This window comes from Maniola jurtina, chromosome 7, assembly GCF_905333055.1.
Source record: "Maniola jurtina chromosome 7, ilManJurt1.1, whole genome shotgun sequence".
Lineage (NCBI taxonomy): Eukaryota > Metazoa > Arthropoda > Insecta > Lepidoptera > Nymphalidae > Maniola > Maniola jurtina.
Genome location: NC_060035.1, coordinates 15,562,181 through 15,584,769, shown reverse-complemented (window position 1 = coordinate 15,584,769; position 22,589 = coordinate 15,562,181). Strand labels below are relative to the sequence as shown.

Sequence of the window (22,589 nt, the reverse complement as noted above, 5' to 3'; positions counted from 1 at the left end):
ATATCACATCATTCATCATCACTATCGAGCGATAAACATCCACAGTTATTGGTCATAGGTCTCTTGTAGAGACTTTCATAGGCCACGGCGCGGCGGCGCGGCGTTGCGCCGCCTGAATTCGGCGGCTCCCTGCGACTCGAATTGCCACTTCAGCTTCGCAACCCGTTGGGCTATGTCGGTGACTCTGGTTCTCCAACTGATCTAATCATTCCTGATTTGATCACGAAGTGTTTTCATCCTCCGCTGAGTGAGTCTCAACTTTCTTATGAGGCCCACAGTATACTTATATGTATTTGTACCTATGTGATATTAAATTTCAAATTAAGTAGAGTTCGTTAAACTTGAAGTTAAGCCTTGGGTACACAACACGGCTTCTAGAGTTGCATATAAGGAGCTGAATGAAAGCGTTCACTCTAAAGCTCCCACATAGTATTGAAGTTTAAAATGACTCCTGCATGAGACTTGAGAGCATCCGTTTCCAGCACCACATCTTAGCAGAGCATCAATCGTCTTCTTATCGACTAGACGTCCCGACTCCCGAGGTCCGTCTCCGCAGCGTATAAAGCCTGGGCAAAGACAAGCAAAATATCCATATTATATGTTTGAATGAGCCGTATCTTCGAAGCTTTTGTGATATTTCTGTTCTTCCGTATTTTTGATACGATCAAGGTATTTAAATTCTAACAGCATCACATATTTTTTGTATTTTTTTGTGATTTAACCACAAATTCACAGTTTTCGGATTTTTTCCCTTTACTTGTGCTGTAAGACCTACATATATGCCAAATTTTATGTATCCATGTCAACGGGAATTGTACCCTTTAGGTTGTCACGTAAATTTTTGCTTGAGCGTTTTGACCTTTTACAAAGTCTGCTTTATGGTTGAATCAAGCATTTACTAGCTTGACGGTGATTTTTACTTGACGCGACGTTCGGACGGTGTTCGAAAAATGAGAAAAGTGCCGTTTGCTAACTCAAGCTGCTAATCAAGCATAGCAAAAAAAAAACGCTTGACCGTCAGCTTGGCCCTACAGCGACAAGATAGTCGGCTCTTGCTGAGCTTTCAAGGGTCAACGATGGAAGAGAGCCATTGGTTCGCCTTGGCCGGCCCGGTGTGCACGCAGCACAAGAGGAATTGTAAAAAACCGCACGAGTAGGTTTACAGTTGCCGGCGCGGCGCCTGCGCGTCACGTCGCTATCGGGCATCGCGCTGGCGCCGCACATGCAAAGCTCCTCTTTGCCTAGCCGAGACTCATGGCTCATGTGCCTGCTACATACGAGTACACGGAATTTGAAATAGAAATAGAATTGGTAGTGGTGCGGTCGCACCGGAAAGCGCAGCGGTGGCGGACTCCCGCTACACGGACAGGTGACATCCAATGAGTCGCAGGGAGCCGCTGGATTGGCGTGTGGGTGTCCCTACAACAATTATGTCCAACAGTGGTCGTCTATTGATTGACAACAATGGTGATAAAAGTGGTAGATAAATGCTTCAGTTTGATTATATTTGACTCGCTCCAGCGATGCGCGGGATTCCAATTAGGTACTTATACAATATGGTGTAACAAAATGATTGTGAACAGACGATAGGGTGAAATGTTGATTGAGGACTGATGATGATAGAAGTTATTAAGGTACCTGAGTTTTTTTCACTTTATTGCACAACCAATAAGTCTTACCATTTACTGACTTTAAAATTTAAGAACCTCGTCTATCAGTTTTCTTGAAGATGTAAAGCTCCTGTAAAGGTTGTGACCGCGCAGATGTGCAGTGCGCGTAAAAGCGTACGAATTTGCGTCGCTACTTTACATCTAGAAAATGATCTTTCTAATTATTATTTTTAACCCCCGACCCAAAAAGAGGGGTGTTATAAGTTTGACGTGTGTATCTGTGTATCTATGTGTCTGTGTATCTGTGTATCTGTGTATCTGTCTGTGGCATCGTAGCGCCTAAACGAATGAACCGATTTTAATTTACTTTTTTTTTGTTTGAAAGGTGGCTTGATCGAGAGTGTTCTTAGCTATAATCCAAAAGAATTGGTTCAGTCGTTTAAGAGTTATCAGCTCTTTTCTAGTTTTTTTGTAGAAAAGAAGGTTAGATAACCGTTAGGTTCATAATATTATGTCAAATGACAAATGTCAAGCTGTCAAGATGGACGTTGCCTAAATACATAATTATTTATTTGAAAGATTTGAAAATGATGTTTTGGAAAACTCAAATACTTTGTCGGGGGTGTTATAAATTTTTAATTTACACTTGTTAGTATTCTTCTGTGAATGTCAAAATTAGTTGGCATTAGAACAGAACGTACCGTTTCTATTATGTTAATTAGAATTCCGCCGTAGGTATTTACCTAGTCATGGCTGTAGTCACCGCAGCACGACGCTCGATCTGTGCGTGTGCGTCGCCACGCGCGTACTCGTTCAAGGTTCTGAGATTCATTCAAAACACCAAAAAATCTAAATATTTATGATTCAAATAGACTTTTGGAAGCTCTTTTGTAACGTACATAAAATATATTAAGCAAGCATTCCAAATTACTTCAATTAAGTGGAATACTTACTCCAAACTATCCTTAGGCCGGAATGGATTTGCAATGCATAGTCTTACTTTTTGAACGAGTTTGGGAAGGTGAGGAAAACCCTTCTGGCGTCCGTGCTTCCTGCAGCTGCCCTGTAAAAGCCTGCCTGCTCTTAACTACTTTCAAGGCAAGAGTGAGTAGGTAAGTAGGTATCGTCTAGGCAAGTGTGTAGGTATGACATTATTGTAATATAGGATCACCCTTGTGGTGGCTATTGGGCCTGTTATATATATTTTTTTTTTGTTATAAAGAATATTAGCCATGCTAATCATGACTAATACTCCCCTTTCCCCTCCAATTAAGCGTAAAGCTTGTGCCAGGAGTGGGTACGACAATAGTGCAACGGGTGGGGTTTGAACCGCCGACCTTTCGGAATTCAGTCCGCTTCTCAACCGTTGAGCTATCGAGGTTCTATAATGAAGGTATTTAGGTATCGCAAATCGCAGCGACATTCCGCAGCTTGTTGTAATTCCTATCAATTTGTGACGCAAATGGCTTAGCGCCCAGAAACCAGTGGAAGTAGGTACTTAGTACTTACCTATATATTGCAGAAATAAGTACTGACTGCAAAAGAAATACCTACTATTAATTTTTAATATGTAACATTTAACAGACTACTCAATGATGACAAAACTAAATGCTCCAAGAACTGACCGGTACCTAAGCACTGTGATAAAATCTGCTGTTATCTAATGCCACCTTTCTTTATAGATACTTAGTACGTCGGATACAAAATTTGATAGAGAGTAACTTCTACTTTATTTATTTTGTTTTCAGCAGAAGTAAAAAAAGTGGGTACGTACTTAGGCACTTAGTGCTTCAAATTGCAGTATAAACTTACCTTATTCAGATAATGTCATTGCATCAATCAAAGCCGATATTTTCACGGACACTTTTTGATATCCGTAAGTACACCTGTTAGGTAAGTACCTATAATATTCATCAAAGCTTTTGCATAAAATCCCATTTGCTTTCACTTTAATGTTTCCCTAGCCGTACCTATGTACTTAATTAGTTGGTACCTCGATATCACTACCCATCATATCCATATCATAATATATGCGCAAGTGTGTTTCCTGTTGGTTTATTAGTTTGTTGGTTTGTCCTTTACTCACAACGCAAAAAAGCATCGTGTCGATGTGATCTTTTGCGTGGAGCCTTAACTTTTATCCCGGAAAATCATAGAGTTCTCGCGAAATTTTTAAAAATCTAAATCCACGTCGACGAAGTGGCGGGCATCAGCTAGTACTTTGAGTAATGTTATTGTAGGTATGAAAGCAATATCAGATACCTAGTTGGTATATAATACGCTATGTAGCACGACGGATAGCCCACATACCGCTCGCCGCAACTCTGCCAGCTATGCGCAAGCGCTGGAACCACTTACCTACCACATAAAGTTAACAATACGCAATTTGCGAATACTCCGAATTCACGCATTGCATTTATTTTATTCTATTTATTCTCGATAGCTGTTCGTTCACAACTTCAGATAAATAAGTCATATATACCTACTACACTTGTAATTAAAAAAAACCACAATCATTAATGCATTTTAACATGAATTAAATTACACGTTATGTTTACATTTTTGCATATTTTTTCGTTCCACCTTGCGTTTATTAACTTAATGTTTCCAGCTAATGCTTGTTTATAACTCTACCTATCCTAAAGAGCTTAGAGCGGATCTTAGTTTTCTTATAATAAGAATTGTGCTCGATTAATATTAAATAGGTAGGTATAGGTAAATACGCTTTATGGGAAAATAGCAGTAGCAACCCTCCTACTCAGGGAGTCCGCACTCTGGGATTCGATGCCGGCCACTAACTTTTTAGAGTTATAGATATGTGCGTTTTCAGCAAATTAATATCGCTTGCCCTAAGGGTGAAATATAAAATCATGAGGAAACCTGCATGCCTGACAGACGAGAGTTCTTCATAACGTTCACGAAAGTGTGTGAACTCTGCCAATCCGTACTTAGGGTCAAAGATTGTTTGAAACATTTTCACTCTGAGAGGAGCCCCGTGTGCAATAGAGGGCTGGCAATGATGATGCTCTCCATGACATTCATTTTATACTTATTATGTATAGCTACTGGATATATAAAACGGTTCTTGTGAAGGCATACGTAATTAAAAATATTTTTGTTTCCTTTAAATAAAATGATTGAGAATGAGATACAATGTCAAAGATTCCCTTTAGATTCGGAGCAATATCGAGTTTATTGTGAAGTAATAGCGATTAAATTGCAGTTTTGATCCGTGTTATGGTATAGTACAGAGCCTACACACGGGACCAATTTCTACCTACAATAATGTTCCAACCTTACAAAATTATTTATGAAGTTGTAGTGAATCGGCACCAGTGCGTCGCCACTCTACAGCGTCTTGAGGATGCTGTGGATCGTATATCGCGATGAATCTTAGGTGTAGATCAGGTTGCTCCTTTGGGTCTTGAAAAGATAAAACTTGGAAAGTCCGAACGTATATTTCCGCATCGTATTCCTGTTGATTGATTAATATAATTTAATATAGAAGGAAAGGTAAGTTGAAGGTAGGCTAAATTGGGTCCTACAAAAGTTGTCTCTTCATGCAGGAGATGAGGCAGCATTGCATCCATTTGGTAGGCGCTGCCGCATGCATAGGACAAAGCAAAATCATCAATCACCCTTATTAGATTCGAAGTTTGAACATCCACTCTACATGTTTTATTTTGGCATCAGGTCCAGGTCTTGATGAAACTATGGCCGATTGATTCAACACATTTCAGCATCAATCTGGCGTGTAAGGCAATTTTAAAGATCCGTTCATCTATATATCAGGCAAAGCCTTGGTCAAAGCCAAAGAGACTGAATATGATGACATTGTGAAGATCAGTGGTGGAATTATTGCCAAGCTGGAAGTGTAAGCTAGGAGGTTGGTCCCGTGTGTAGGTCATGTGGCGAGACAATTACGTGTAGCGTAGGCCGCGGTGGAGGCGAGGCAGGTTATATTCGTAAATCATAGCGCGGGTAAGACGGGAGCCGCAATTTGCGCGACATGGCCGCGCGCCGCCGCCGACGTACCGCAGCCCTACCCGCAGCACTAGGGATGGTACCTTGCTGTCACTAATATTCGACTACAGGACATAGGCACGACGATAGTTTCATAACTGTGACTCCGAGAGGCACAACCGAAAATCAATAGATTAGCAAAGCGTCCGTCGCTTCGCTTCTGTGATAATTTTGAAAACTCCAGCCTTATTCTTGTGGGTACCTACATTATAAAGAGAAGCTTTTTGTGCCAGCTTTCCACATCCAAAATTTGGGCTGGGCGTTGCATTGATACATTTTTTTTACGTATTACATAGTGAGTCAGGGCTTTTCTATCTATATGTATGTATTGAGTTAAAAAATTGATTACAAGGTGTAAGTAAGTATCTTTAGAATCTTCTACTTTCGAATGACCTGTATCCCAAGATGAAGAAGCTAGATTCTACAGTAACAAGTAGTAAAGTAGTATTAGACGACTTCACACAAGGCGTTTGTAGGTAGAGTGAAGGCTTGTAGCGCTGCGCTACGATGTCGCCTCGAAACTTATAAGGCGATTATATAAGCCCTATTTACACAAAATAGTTTAGTACAAACGACGCGACAGCATGGGGTATTAATCGCTCAAAAATAACTGCAAACGACATTTTGTACCTACTGGTGCTCTGACGAGTTGGCGCGAAGTTCTATAAAATGCATCAAAAGATATTTTCGGCGCGATCACGTCCATGGCTGCTTAATTTTGTGGATATATCCTTATAATACAACTAGATGCTTATTGGTAGGTTTCCTTTAAAACCCGAGAGGAGAGCAGTGCTCAGTAGTGTGCCGGCGATGGGTTGGGAAGATGATGACGAAGTAGATTTGACTTTAGAATACGTTACCACCACATGAGATTCTGATTAAGAATTGATTAAAAATCACTTGATCAAAGCTACCTTACTTGGAAGTTTATGATAGTGTTTATATCGCTTTAACAGTAACAATTTATCGGATTAGGATTCGATGGATTAACTTAAAGCCAAGTAAGTTAAGCCATCGAACTACAAATAAGGAAAGCTTATCAATTAGAGTTAAAATATGTACTTATAAAGTAAATGTGTGTTTTTGGAATTGCAGAAACTACTTAAGTTGAATGTTTTTCGATAAATGAAGTGATTTTGAGATAAATTGGATTGATTTTAGTAACCGGTAGAACCAACATACTTTGTAAGTACTATCTAATCTATATCCACCATTCTACTGTGAAACATGGAATTTAGTTTGTATTTACAATTTAGCTTTCTTCATGAATTTGTGACTAGTCGAATATTTTCGCTATAAGTAGTTGTTGACTATCCCTTAGTCGGAATTCGACTGGTGTTGTATCAGACGGTATGTATGTACATCCCTACTCAGGGTAATCAGAGTAATCAACGTCGGACGATTATCAGCCAGTTTGCCGTCCTTTGCTCGCCCTCAAGGGTATATTTTTCTCCATCAATAGGTACGTATAAACTATCATTTAACGACATATTCAACGTATATAAGTTTCTGCTATAAACAGAAGAAATGTCAAATAAAAGTAATAAATAGTTAAGGTTACGGTAAACTTTTTACAAAACATTTAGGTACATGCATCTAGCAGTTTGTAGTCCCACGGAAATAAAAAGCAAGTGATGACAATAAAATTTTAAGCAATTAAATACTACTTGCTTTAACGGTGAAAGAAAACATTGTAAGGAAACGTCGATGGTTAAGATTCCTTCATAATGTTGTCAAAGGTGTATGAAGTTCGGACTGGGCTATACTTACCTAGCTATAGCGTCAGTTGTCATCACGAGAGCCATCAAACGGCCAGCGAGAGGATGACCATGATGATCATGACGTGGAATTATATTTTTTTCCGTAAGATATATTTTGTTTCACCATGGATTGTATGTTGTGTAGCTATATTGGAGCTTCCACGAGTCGTCAATGGTTTGGTGTAGTGGCAGTGCTTATGATCTGGTGTCGAAGTTTCGACTCCACCAGTAAGATGCAGTTTCCGTTATGCTTCTTCCTTTTCTGCTACCAATATTCACTACAATTTTACAATCAAGTCGGTGAGTATTATTGAGCTTATGTGATTCCAATCACATAAGCTATTCCAATGCTCCTACAATAATAATAATTACTATTGCAGGTGCCAATAAAACCAAGTTTTGTCTGAATTAGGGTAGGTATCCGAACATTTACAGTATAGGAACATTTGCAAATTATTAAATTATTTAGTTGTCATAGGTTAGGAAAATTTAGTTGAAATTAGACTTATTTTGGATTTGTTAGTTAATTGATCTAAATAACTTTATTACAAGCGAAGCTATACCAGCTTGATTCCAAGTAGAAATGAATCAAAATATTTATAGAATTTATAATAAAAAGACCAAAATGTGAATATTTCCAATTTTATTTAGTGTCATTTCTTGTCACAGTAAGTACCTAAGTAGGTATATGAGACAGTTTTGGTCAAGCGTAAGCCTGTTTGCAAAAAAAAAACACGTTTTTTGGTTCAAGTACCGTCTGTCGAGATGGAAAGTGGATTTATTTGGAGCCGGCAGCGAGCCCGGGAGCCGCAGCAACTATTGGATTCAACTCCTCCCACTAATTATGTTCTTATGATATAAACTGTGCTTTTAACCTTGCACCGCTACACACTACAAGACGTAACCGCGCCATCTCCACATCCGATTCACAGCCTTAACACTCAAATTACAAGATGGATATTCGTCCTACTGCTGGTAAAATAAATGAGAGTTCGCACAAAACTCGAACATGATACGGTAGCCTACAGGTGAGGAGAAATTCCAGCTTCTAAAACCGATTAATATTGAACATGCTCCTTAAATTGCGATGGGAATTTTATGGTATAATTAATATTAAAAGTTAATAACCCTATTTATCCTTGTAGCTTTGTGAATGGAAACAATATTTTACCTTATCATGATCGACCCATCGTCGGCACACTACTGAGCACGGCTCTCCTCTCACAATGAGAAGGGTTTTAGCCATGCTTAGGTGCAGTTTGACATACTTCACGTACATTTGAAAACACTCTATCTAGAACACCAGACACAGAAAAATTGAACAAGACTTTGTACTTATTTGGTAGGTAAATAAACATTTTTAATTTTCATTATGGTGAACTCCAAGGCATGCTGGTTTACTCACACAGGACGATGTTTTTCTTCGACGTTAAAGCAAGTGATATTTCGCAAAGTGAGAGGCGGAATCGAACCCCCGACCTGCTGAAGGAGACGGACGTCTGAACACTCTTAACCACAAGGCTATCACTGCTTGTAAGTATTTTACATGGCCATGTTTATTCCTTTTACATTAAGTATATTTTTACATTATTGATGGTAAATTCAGGCAGACTCCGCCACGTTTCTTTAAAAAGAGTAATAATTTCGTTACGGATTTTGACGGGAAAATTTTGTAGAAATCGATGGAAAAGATAGAGTGCTTTTCACGAGTCCTTAATAAGTTTTAAGGTCGCTAAAATATTTGTGACCTTTTTCACTAGGTAGGTATTTCATAAACGAACGATTTTAATCCATTGTTGAACAACAAATTGTTTGGTTTGAATTGTTGCATTGGCCATTAAAAAAACAAAACACTGAAACTGATGTATTTATTTACTGAAAATGATATTAACTTACATAATATTACATACATATTAAAATTCGAAATTGAATTATTAGAGAAGCAATCTGCAGTAATTTATTAGCAATTTTATTAAAAACTGGTGTTTGCAATTTGCAGCCCAAATGGACCGCAGTTTGATATAGAGTCAGTCTATAAATGTTTCAATAAGAGGAGTTTTATCACTGACCTCTGCTAATACAAGTAGGTACACTGGACTTACGATTGCCCACCTGTTTTTGAAGCATCTTGACATCCGCGCTGATAGCGGCGGTGAGCGTCACGTGAACGTATTCCGAACTAAACGTTAGAGATGAGACATCTGTAATTTTTTTCAATTCTCCAAAAAATTAATTTCACTTTGTATGATACAGGTGTCACACTATATTTTAAGTATACTTGTATTTATATTGTTTTTTATTGTTCCAAAATGTAAAAAAGTACTGTTAAGTACCTGTAAAAAAATGAAGTGAAGAATGTTCACGTAGTTTTGACGTAAGGAGACGTGGATGCCACAACAGAGCGCACTTTCCGTTTCCAATATCTATAATTCATAAACTTTGTTACTATATGCTAATGCCGTTACGCTGCTTGAGTGATAATTTTTTTAATTGTTTAAATGCTAACTACACTTATTTAAATAATGGTTTTGTGTCATACTTGCGTACAGGCTCGATCTTGACCTAGGCTGGAATCTGTTTATTGGGCAGCATAATATCTAGGTAGCATTTTATGATTTCTACACTATTATTCTATGATGTTTAGATGTTTTTAAAGTCTGCCAATCCGCATTTGGCAAACCTGAGAATAAACTATGGCCTAGACCTTTTTTGAGAAGAACCCGTGCTCAGTAGTGGGTGGCGGGTGATAAGTTAAGATGTCTCTCTTTCATTGCAATAGTACCTAACTAAAACATTTTGCTAGCCCAAAAATCAGAACACGTCACGAGCAACAAGAGCAAGTACCTATCGGGGGGCTCTCGCACGTTTCGGCCCTTAACATAACCTAGAGATTGGTTGAGCCCAAAATCAGTGATAGGTACAATAATAGGTAATACTTACTTACAAAATAAAAAGACTTTCTTTGTTGTCGACATTACATATAACTTGCTTGAAGGGTGGAGAAAAACATCGCGAGGAATTAAGTTACTTGCCTGAGAGTTCTCCATGTTCTCAGAGCTGTGTGAAGTCTACCAATCCGCACGTGTCCAGCGTAGTACGAGGGCGGCACTGAAAATTTCGGGAATCAAGGAAGTGACACAACATTACTATTTAAAAATGTATTTATTGCTTTTCGAAGTATTCTCCGCGAAATTTGACACATTTTTCCATACCATGGAACCAATCATTGAAGCAACCATTCCATTCGGAAGTTGGGGTCTCCAAAATGGCCGTTTTGTAGGCGTCCACAGCTTCTTCAGGTGATGAAAATCTCTGACCACGCAATGTATTCTTTATTTTAGGGAAAGTACAGAAATCATTAGGGCTTAGGTCGGGGCTGTACGGCGGATGGTCTAATAATTCTATGTTTTCTTGCTCTAAAAACTCTTTTGTTCTGTGCGCGGTGTGAGAACTCGCATTGTCGTGATGGAGGATGATGCGGCGGTTGCAGTTCTCTTTACGGAGTTCAGAAACGACCTGTGGCAAACAAATGCTAGCATACCATTCTGCATTAACCGTTCTTTGTCCCTCAAGAGGAATAGTCGCAACATGGCCGGTTTTGGAGACAAACGTGGCCACCATTTTTTTTGCAACACTTCGTGAACGAACAATTTTTGTTGGCTTTAACTCATTTTCGAACACCCAAACTCGTGACTGGTTTTTTGTTTCGGGTTCGTACGCGTATATCCAGGATTCGTCACCTGATACGATGTTGTACACAGCATTTGAGGATCCTGCGTGGAATCTTTCGAGAGTTCTGACGCACCAAGTAACGCGAGCCGCTTTTTGCTCTTTACAGAGCAAATGCGGTATCCATCGGGAAAACAACTTTTTTACACCTAATTGTTCATGCAAGATTATTTGTATTTGACTCATGCCAATGTCTAAAGTTTCCTGAATCTCGCGGTATGTCACATGTCGATCTTCCTCAATCAGCTTACGCACAGCATCAATGTTTTCTTGGGTGACTGCAGTTTTTGGACGACCTTGACGGGGATCATCACTGAGCTTGACACGTTCACGTTGACATTCAGCAAACCAGCGATAAATTGTGGTTTTAGATGGGGCTTCATCACCAAATGCAGAAATCATCCGGTCAACATACTGTTTTTGTGTTAAACCACTTCGAAAGTCGTAATAAATCATCGCTCTAGAATTTCCTCGAGTCAATTCCATTTTCTCAACGACTAAACAAGTTTGTCAAGACCGAGAATCTTTTTTTAAATAAATAAATGGTATTCAATTTTTAAAACCAAGGAGTTTTCAATTAAAAAGATTTTAATACGACAGGGACAGTGGAAATATTTCATTCCCGATACTTTTAGTGCAGCCTATGTAGCCTAAGTAAGTATTCCTTCTCACTCCGAGAGGAAACCCGTTCTCTGTAGTGAGCTGGAGATCGGTAGCTATGATGAAGTAAGACGGCTTAGCTTTGATTCTTGGTTGGTTTCTATTTTTTTTAGCCGTAGGAGCATTTGAAATTAAAATATATACCTAATTTTAGATTTCAGTCCACTCCAAAAACTGTCTAACTACCTACTTGGGATTAACTTAACAATATTTTGGTCCATTTTAACAAAAAAGTTCACCCGTCTGGCATTACTGTTATGGCAGGTTAGATGCAGTGAGCTGTGCGCTGCGGCTGTGCGGAGCGCAGGCAGCGCCGCGGGCTCCGCAGCGGACGGGAATCAATTCCACGGCACAGCTCCCGCTGGCGAGCCAGGCGACGCAACGCCGGCGTTCCGAGCTATGGTGCTATCACTGAATATCTGAATTCATTCCACTATGGGGATCACTGCATGGGTAGGGCCATTCCCATGGTGAAACTCAAAGTGTTATTTCTAGAAATAATAAAATTGTAATAAAAACAATTTATCTTTTTATTTTCGTGTGCTTTACGCAAATTGAGATGAACTTCTGGCAAATTGGTAACATCTAATTTTCAATATGACTTAAAAAATATTTATATCTACAATACATAGCTATATGGCTTTTTAGTTAAGAGGTAGCGTTTAGTCGATTTGCTTTCACCACACATTTCCAATTCTATAGCTAAGCTAAGCTTGTAACTGAATGTAAAGTTTTAAATTCGTGTCCAACAAAAAATAGGTATATTAAAATCGTCAAATGTCAGTTGTCACAAAATGTATATTGATGAGTGACAGAGGAGTGGGGGAGGTGGCTTTTTGTGTGTCTGTCTGTCTTGAGAATTAATACCGAAACCAAATCGCGTCGCATTTGAAAGTCAATAGTCAGTTTTTGCTCGGCGGCAGAGGTCGGGCGCGGAGCGGAGCGCGGGCGCGGAGCGGAGCGCGGGCTGCGCTGATGCGGCCCCAACTCCTAGTTTTTTGTTAATTGAATTATTTATAGTTTCCTGTTTATCAACGTGTCCTTTTGTTTTTTACGTACCTACATATCTTTTCCAAATCGCAGTATTTTTGATTTGTATGGTAAAAAAACTGTTAAAATGCTTAGCTACTTAGACGTAGGTGTTTGATAAAAAACATGGCTGCCTAAACAACAGTCACTATCCACATCACAAAATCCAGTAATCAAAATCAAAATATGTTTTTATGCAACTAAACTTGTACAAATATCTATCTAGGTTACTTACTTACTTAGGTACCTACTTACCTACTTTAGAATAGTTATATGAAACGAAAGCTTGGGAATGAGTTGTCAAACAGCGACAAACAAAGCAAAAGGTGTAGGTACAATAGTAGCTGTACCTACCTATTTTGAATAAACGATTTTGACTTTGACTTAAGTCAAATGCTTGTTATACGTACCACTGGTTCGGAATGCCTTTCCTACTGAGAAGAATCAGCAGTAGTGAGGCGGTGATGACTTGATCATGAGCATGATGACTCAGCAGATATAGAAGTTTGAAGATTTCACGATAAGTAGAGACCTAAGCCTAGGTAGGTACCTCCTACCTACCTATCTTAGGCCATGCACCTAGTTATCCTCCCACAACAGTTATCTAACAATTTTTTTTTTACTATTTTGTTTCATTTAACTTTGGCGTAAGTATTTAGGTATCATGAAATTTAAAATGGCTTGAAATTGGCTAAGTGTTATTGAGTACTTAGTCTACGCATTAAGATGTTATCAGTTGGCTTGTGTCGGCGGCGCGGCGCGGGGCGGAGCGGAGCGGCGCGGCGCGGTGCGGAACCAATCGATTGATCGCACGCGCTGCAAATTGAAAATTACATTTTACGCAACCGAATCGGAGAAATTTCTGCATCGCTAAGTTATTATTATGAGCTTGCAGATATTTTTGAATCTATTAAAAGTCGTTGATTCTTGTTCAAAATTAAGTAAGTAGGTACTAGGCAGCTATAAAGCTGTGGAAGGAATTTTTCATTTTGAATCGTTTTTAGCATACCAGGGTCTGGATACTGGATTTACAAGGAACCAAAAGCTTTATTTGCTATAATCCGCCAAACCAACGAAATCTGTAGGTATGGTATGCAGCACCACACAAATTCCAACACCACTCGACGCGCGTTTTGCCCCGACACCGGAGCATCCTCAGGGGATGTAGACCTTACAATTTGGCATTGTAAGGTCTACATCGATTTCATTGGTTTGGCGGATTATAGCAAGTTAAGCTTTTGGTTCTTTGTATATCAAGCACTTCCGCAAAATAACGCCTGCTTCTACAACCCTGGATTAACATATAGGCTACTTTTTATGCCTAAAAACCAAAGAGTTCTCGCGGGATTTTGAAAAACGTAAATCCACGCGGACGAAGTCGCGGGCATCAGCTAGTTATCCATAAAAGGAACTTACATTTTTTTTATTTCAGCCCTCTGTAGTGGCAAGACAACACGTAGAGGGTTCGCGCTAAACTGCTACACGTTTAGTTAATACCGCTACGCAACGCTAGATGGCGATGCTATACTAGTAAGGAACTAAAATGTAAATAAAAATATTGTTGATAATACAAAGATTTTGTTTAAACCTATTTCATTAATTAGGCAGCATTTTTTATTCATATTATAATTAATGTAATGTTCTATTAGTCAATATCTGCGGGGTATTATTTTTGTGCCGAAGTAGGTATTATAGGTATATTCTGATTCCAAATAAAGTAACTAAATACTAGATAAACAAATTTAATGAAATAGAACGGGTTTAAAATATTAAATGAATTTACGTTAAAAACCTATAGATCTAGAAATAATTATTAAGTACTAAGAAAAATTCATGTCGTTTTTCCAAACTTTTCAAAAGTTAGTCTACTCAAAGACAGATGGCCCTAGATGTCTTAATTTAAAATATTATCGTTCGTGAAAACTTTCCATAACTTCGAACGGTGTTGCTCGCGACTTCGTCCGCGTGGCATAGGTAGGTAGGTACCTAAAGCCACAGATTTTTATTAAAAAATCTCATGAGTTCGCCATAATAACAATAATGCTCCATAATAACAATAATCTAACTCCAGGATGTAAAACAAGCGTGAAGATCCGTTCAGCGGCTGAGAACAGGTAGGAAGGTACCTACCTACTTAGGTAGACTAGCTAGTACCAGACAGACTGAACGACGAAATTTTAATTTCATAAACTTAATAAGTATGGAATTTTGTCCTTAATCCTACTATTATGGTAGGTAGGTACCTACCTACTACCTACCTACCTACATGCTACATGCATAGGTATTACCCATAGTACCTAATTAGGCACTACTTATTGAGATGTCAAACTTATCATCCAAGTTTACTGATAGCTTTTAGTTATGTTGTTTACTTTGAAAATAATAGGAACACTTTATAATGTAGGACTTAGTAATGGGTTTAATAAAAAACTGCCATAAGTAGGTACCTCTTTCAGGTTATCTCGCTTCCATCTTAGGCTACATGATCATTTACCACCAGGTGAGATTGCAGTCAAGGACTAACTTGTATCTGAATAAAAAATAAAATAAAAACTTTGCCATAGGGAAGTAATCTCATCTGAAGACAAGTGATTATACCTAATATAATATTCACCTACCTATTAAGATATTCACCTGAATTTATTAAGTTCACATTCCATTTCCAACATGATAAATTTTATCTACTTACCTACTTAGGTACCTATCAGTTAATTAACACATAGGTATTTTAAAATAACCCTTAGTAGGACGCCTACTTAATAGGTCCTAATACCTAAGTTCTGCTTCTAGTTTCTGCTCCATTAAGAATCTAGATACTTAGGTATACCTACTTAGGTAGAATCGAAACATTTTTATTTAAATAAACTTTTATTTGCTTTTGAATACTCTAATAAGTAGGGAAGTAGAGTAAGTAGGTAAGTAGTTTAATAGCTATATAGATAACTAAAAATTATTAGGGACAATAACTTTTAAAATAGTACAAGTCAATAGTCATACAAATAAAAATTTACCTAGAATATAGTAAGTAAGTAGGTATAAGTGTACCTAAATATCTAATACCTAGGTACCTACCTATGCTGAACATTGTAGCATTGAAAGGCGGGAGAAATTGGTAGGTCTACTTCACCACATTATGGAGAATTAAACCATTAGATAAGTACCTAGGTACTTAGGTAGGTCACCTACCTACCTACTTATGTGATAAGCAGGACTGGTCACGACTCTCAGCAATGAGTAAGTAGGTAGGTATACCTACTTTATAGGTACTTACCTACATGCTACAACACATGATGGAAACGAATACAAGATAATATAGATCTAATTCATTGGGAGGCTTTTTGATAGTAGATAACTGGAAAAATTAAATCTTAGAATTAAATAGGTAGGTAGGATAGTATGTACTTTTGATGTTGATACCTAAGTATGCATATTTACACCATAGGTATATAGATTTAAATAAGGAATATCAAATTACTACAATAATAATGAAAAGGGTAAACCCGCACTGCAAAGTTTCCGCCGCGCGATATTTCGAGCGGGCGCGGGCGCGGTAGCGGTGGTTTCATACAGGAGAGGAGCGAAGGTATCATCTTGTTCCCCTTTATGTCGTACGTTTTTGTACTTATTATCTCTACTTACCTAACTTTCAAAAAAAGATAAGAAAGGTAGGTAGGTACTTATTAAGTACTACATAAGTAAAAAACAAAGGGGTAAAACTTAGGTATAAAAAGAGTCCAATTTTAAATTCAAGCCAAATCTTAATTTTTTGCTTAGAGTCCGTCATGTTCTCAAATCCTAAGGCAAAAAATCTAAAAAATACATACCTATAGGTAAAAATATAGTAGGTAAGTAGGTAAGTACTAAGTAGGCAGGTGCGTTGTCGAATATTCTTAATGTGAATGTGATACCTACCTAACAACAGTAAACTCAAAAATAATTTTTAGGTAGGAATCATGCCTTTTTAAGAATGAATTATTTAGCTTAATTTGGTAATATTACCTATTAGTAGGTACACAGTCAAAGTCAAATAATATTTCAAAGTAAGTACTAAGTAGGTAGGTACCTACCTACTATAATTGTTATTGTGTAAGGTACCTATCTACTTACCTACTCTTACACTTTTTGATAGCCAGATATTGGATTTATAAGATGAGAATACCTATATACCTACCTATATTCGTAAACTTAAAATTAAAGCTACGAGTAAGTAAAGTAAATCTCTAAAGTAAAGTCTATTCGTCAATTGTAGATGTTAGATGAAAATCAATACAATTACATAATATAACTTGTAGTGGAATGGATAATGGATGTGAGTATTTGACCCGGCGGCGCGGCGGCGGCGGACTCCCGACTCCCGTTAATTAAATATCGCTACGGACCCGTAGAGTCGGAAAAATCGTAGACTGATTATGTTTGTAAATATAAGGTGTGAATGATAGAGCTTGCCGGCAGCCGCGGTGGAGTGTGGAGCGAGTGGAGCGTGTGGGGCCGGGAGAGCGGGCGAGGCGGGGCGGCGGGCGGCGCTGGGCGGGGCCGCCCCTCCACGCTGCGCGGCGGCGGCGCGGCGCGGCCGAGGGGCCAGTCCGATCCGTGCTGCCGCCGCGCACGCACGCGCATGTCGCCCAGTGACAGTGGTGATGTGAGGTGGCCCCCGCCGCTACCCGAGTGCCGCGCGACCCTCGCGCCCGTTTCGCGAACAGTGTGCCAGTGAAGGCTCGCGAGCCTTCGGCGGCAAGACGCCGTCCACCGTGGACCTCAGGTACGGCGCCATGGCGGCGACCACGTACATGCCGGGCGGCGAGCTGGACCTGCTGGGCGGCTACCACGCCGCGTCGCCGCGCAGCGCCGAGCCCGCCGACATGAAGTACGCGCACCACCTGCACGGCGGCTCGCCCTCGCCCGGCGCGCCCGTGCTCAACCCCTGGGCCAGCCTGCCGCCCGCCGACCCCTGGGCCATGCACCAGCACCACCACCACGCGCACCAGCCCGATGTCAAGCCGCCGCCCGCGCCGCACGACGCGCGCCACCTGCAGCACGGCTGGCACGCGCCCGTGGGCTACGGCGCCGCCTCGCCCGTGCTGCACGGAGGCTACATGCACCACCAGCACCTCATGCGCGACGTGCCGCCCAGCCCGCACCTGCACCACCACCTGGAGCGCGACGCGCCCGAGGAGGACACGCCCACCAGCGACGACCTGGAGGCCTTCGCCAAGCAGTTCAAGCAGCGCCGCATCAAGCTGGGCTTCACGCAGGCCGACGTGGGGCTGGCGCTGGGCACGCTGTACGGCAACGTGTTTTCGCAGACCACCATCTGCCGCTTCGAGGCGCTGCAGCTCAGCTTCAAGAACATGTGCAAGCTCAAGCCGCTGCTGCAGAAGTGGCTGGAGGAGGCCGACTCCACCACGGGCAGCCCGACCAGCATCGACAAGATCGCGGCGCAGGGCCGCAAGCGCAAGAAGCGCACGTCCATCGAGGTGTCGGTCAAGGGCGCGCTCGAGCAGCACTTCCACAAGCAGCCCAAGCCGTCGGCGCAGGAGATCACGTCGCTGGCCGACAGCCTGCAGCTGGAGAAGGAGGTCGTGCGCGTGTGGTTCTGCAACCGCCGCCAGAAGGAGAAGCGCATGACGCCGCCCAACACGCTGGGCGGCGACGGCATGCTGGACGGCATGGGCCACGGCCACTACGCGCACGAGCTGCACGGCTCGCCGCCGCTGCACGCGCACTCGCCCGCGCTGTCGCCGCCGCACCCCGCCCACGCGCAGCACGCGCCGCACGCCCCGCACGCGCCGCACTCCCAGCACGCGCAGCACTCGCAGCACACGCTGCAGGGCGCGCACACGCTGGCGGCGCACTAACAGTTCGCCCCGTGGGCGCCGCCGCGGCCCTACTACGCGGAGCCGCACTAGCCGCCCGCGGGAAGCCGAGGCGCGCCGCCGCCGGGACGTGCCGCGGCGCGCCGCCAGTGCAGTGACTGTAGTGAGTGCGCCGACGCCGCCGCCGGTAAGTAGCCGAGGCCCGCGCCTCACGAGAGACCATGTCAGCGAATTTATTTAACTAGATACTACAATTAACGATGTTCATACGTGCCTGCCCGCCGGGAGGGTGTAGCTTAACGTTTAGTGACGAGCTCGAAGCGCGGACGCAGCTTCGTTCAGTGAGGGAATACGATCGAGTCGATAGGTGCAATTTTTATGTTAAGTGCTAGACGAAGCGCGGCGGCGCGGCGCGACGCGGCGCTCGACGCGCGTCGCGCCGCGCCGCGCCGCGCGTTCCCGCTCCAGTAATTTATTGAAAATTAAGCAGATACGATGCCAAAATGGTTTTATTCCTGTTTTTAATTGTTTTGTTGTTTTTTCGTTTATATGTAATTGTGGCCAATTTCGGTACTTAATTCTTGTATAAATAGGTATTTTTTTATATAAAGTAATGTTACAGCGAAGTATATGATGGCATATATTAAAATGTTCTTTATATAGAATCAGATGAACGATAATGAGTTCGGCGAACGCGGCCGGAGTGTCGCTAGGCTAGGGGGCGTCGCGCGTCGTGCGCCGCGCGTCGTGCGTCGCGCGTCGCGCAGTGCGGTGCGCGCGAGCCCGATTCGAACCAAACCCAATGTTGTAAATGTAATTATTTCGTTATTCTCAACGAAGTTGACGAGTTGATATGTATATAATGTATAAACTGTAGGCGATAAGGTCAGACGGCAGTGGTAGTGCAAGCCTCTCGTAGGTAAATAATGAATAATTAGTCTTAAAATGTTTTATATTATTATCTAAGTATTTAAATAAACCAGAGTAAATATTTTATTTGGTCGTATTATTGTTGTATCCCGGACGATAGGGCCACAATGAACGCAGCTAAAGGTCGTGCGTCTAATCGTCGCATTGAGGCGTTTCGGACAGGTCGTAGGAGTCGTAAACGTGTCGGTCGGAGAGCTGTGCGTCGGTTAGGGCTACACGACGTCTCTTGGAGCCAGATCGTTCCATCTCCGATACATAGTTTCCAAGTTGATATCGCATTCATCAAACACATTTAAAATAAGTGAGGAAGAGCTTTTTGTACCTATAGTTTTTTCTGTGCTAGTCATCTCTACTCGGTATAGCTAGGCACTCGTATCTACCTACCTAGCTTTATAATATATTTTTTTATGGAAGTGACTTCTTAATATGTCAACATTTACGCCTACATTAAGCTGAGAAAAACATGAACTTAACATTTTAATAATGTATTATTTATTAGATAGGTATCTATATACACATACCTATATATCTAACTCACTGATATCTAATTATGTTTAATATAATGTTATCCAATTTTATAAGTGTTTATTAAGCAGGTTAGTACCTAGCTGGGTACCTACTAGAATTTCGAAACTCTACCACCCCATAGGTACATTTCTTGAAAGAGCATCCATTGCTTAGCAGATATTAGGTTTTCGGGTTTAATGTTAAGTGATTTCAACCTTATTATCTCATATCTGATATGAATTAAGAAAATACTTTCAAATTGGTCTCATTTCAATGTTATCGGCGTGGTTGTGTGCTACGAAATCTATTTGTTATCGGTCTCTGTTCCGCTAAGCCGTTCGCCGTCGCCGTCGGCTTGGAATATCTCTTTCTGTGCACTATTTTACTTTTAAATATTTTATCTTTTGATTTGAAAGGTTACGGAAGCTGGGCGGTCGTCCGTGAAATAAATTAAATTAACAGTAATTAAAGAGTGCAAGCTCTACATTTTAAAAGACACCACTTTAAAATCTTAAATTGATTTGTTCATTACAATCGTTTGTCATGATTTATATAAACTAAAACCAATAAAATAGTGATTTTTTGATTAAATAAATGAATAGTAGTTAATTAAATTAACAGTGAAACAGTGCAAGCTCTGTATTGACTTGATTGCATTTTAAAATTTCAAATACCTAAGGATGCTTTATTCATTACACTCATTAGAATTGTTAAGTATATGAATTACCTAGTGACTATTTAACCAATCAACTATAGTAACTTCCAAAATAACAGGCTTAAACAGTAGGCAGGATAGGGACCTACATTAGCTTGATTTTACTTCTATTCTAAATATGTTTTATGCATTTCACTCGTTTAGGTACCTACCTACCTAAGTAGGTACTTATTTGTTAAAACATGATAATTTAGGGAAACTAAAACTTCTTCAGCTAGTAAACTGATAAACCAATTTAGTAGGTAGGTACCTACTTAGTAGCTTTTTAAATTAATAGGTTATTAAAAGTGCACATTAGTTCATCCACTTATTCTACGCCTATAGGAAGGCACCTACTTGCTAGTTAGATAATACGGGTATGTGTAGGTATAACGTTTTATTCATTATCGTCGTTTGAATTGTAAAACATGATTTAAGCAAATTAAAACTCCTAAAAAACTTTAAAAATTAACACCCATGTTGATGACATGATATTAAACCGTATACGGTTGTAATATCATGTCTACGTTATTAAATTAATTATTATTTAAGTAATTATAAATATGCTTAAATTTAATTTTTCATTGTTACTCATAATGATATTGTATCTAGTTTTTTGATGATTTCTTATTCAAAAATCAAAATATAGCAGCGTTTTTGCTAATACTAGGTAGGTATACTAAATACCTATTAACAAACCATACAGTACCTATATACTTATTGCAAAAAAAAGTACAGATGCTGTGTTAGTTTAGATGGATTCGATAGAGCAGGCTCGATGTGGTCTCACGAGGGAACCCACAGAGCCTGAACGGGTTTAAGAACAATCAATTTCACGAAAACTCTCCAGAATACAATAAATATTATTAACGATGAATGTAGTAATCGTAAACAGCGTGTAACAGTGATATCGGAGTGTACAAATCGATCATTGTGTGATACATCGCGCGGCCGCTACCTGCGTCCCTGCGTCCCGCCGCGCCGCCGCCGCCGGTGATTTATGCCACTAAATATCGACCTTTAATTCGAATTACGTTAAATTTTGTTTTTTACTCTCATATTCTCGAGTATTTTTATGTCCTAACGGTACTTGAGTGTTCTGGTTAGACCTTGCAATTAAATTCGTGAAGATTTCTAAGTTTAGCTAAGTAGGTACCTACATACTTAAGGCTTTAATAAAATTCTTGTCTATTATTCAGATTGAAATCAATCTCCATTATTTTAAATGAATTTATTGTAATAGGTACCTAGGTACATTATTTTGTTTGATAAAAAACAAATATTCTAGATAGGTACCTAGGTACTTAGATACTTACTGTCACTATCGAGTTTTAAATTAATAGATACCTACCTACTTACCGTCAATCAATCCGGTCAATATTTTCCGGGACTAAATGTACCTATCTAGCCTATGTCAGTCTCAGGGATGCAATTGCCAGCCTTGTGCCTTTCATCAAAATCGATTAAACAGGTAGGCAGTGAAAAGCTAGCCAACAGACACTTTCGTATACTATAATATTAGTAGGTACATAGGTAAACTAGGTGTAGATGACTCTATCCATTACTTAGTTTCCGTTCATATTATACGCATACCTAATTAGGTACTTAGGTAGGTACCTACTTTATTTATAAGTAACCTAGACGATAAAATTGAAAAATATATCTAAGTATATTATATTCTGCAGGTATTATCATTGTATATTTTTTTTCTTGTTATTTTGGACCAATATTTAAAGTATTAAGTAGAAATTCATACCCATTTGCAGTAGGTAAGCAGCCACACGTAATTAGCTTTTTGCTCTAAGTACATAGAAACCTAGATATAAACCTGTTT

At 40.2% G+C, this 22,589-nt stretch overlaps 1 protein-coding gene across 1 annotated transcript; it reads left to right on the top strand.

Annotated features, from left to right (window-relative positions):
* Nucleotides 1-17,443: 17,443 nt before the first annotated feature.
* Nucleotides 17,444-19,620, top strand: LOC123866804 (silk gland factor 3). Its single transcript, XM_045908508.1, has one exon. The coding sequence runs from the start codon at nt 17,581-17,583 to the stop codon at nt 18,664-18,666; it is 1,086 nt and encodes a 361-aa protein (XP_045764464.1). The 5' UTR covers nt 17,444-17,580; the 3' UTR covers nt 18,667-19,620.
* The last annotated feature ends 2,969 nt before the right edge of the window (nt 19,621-22,589 follow it).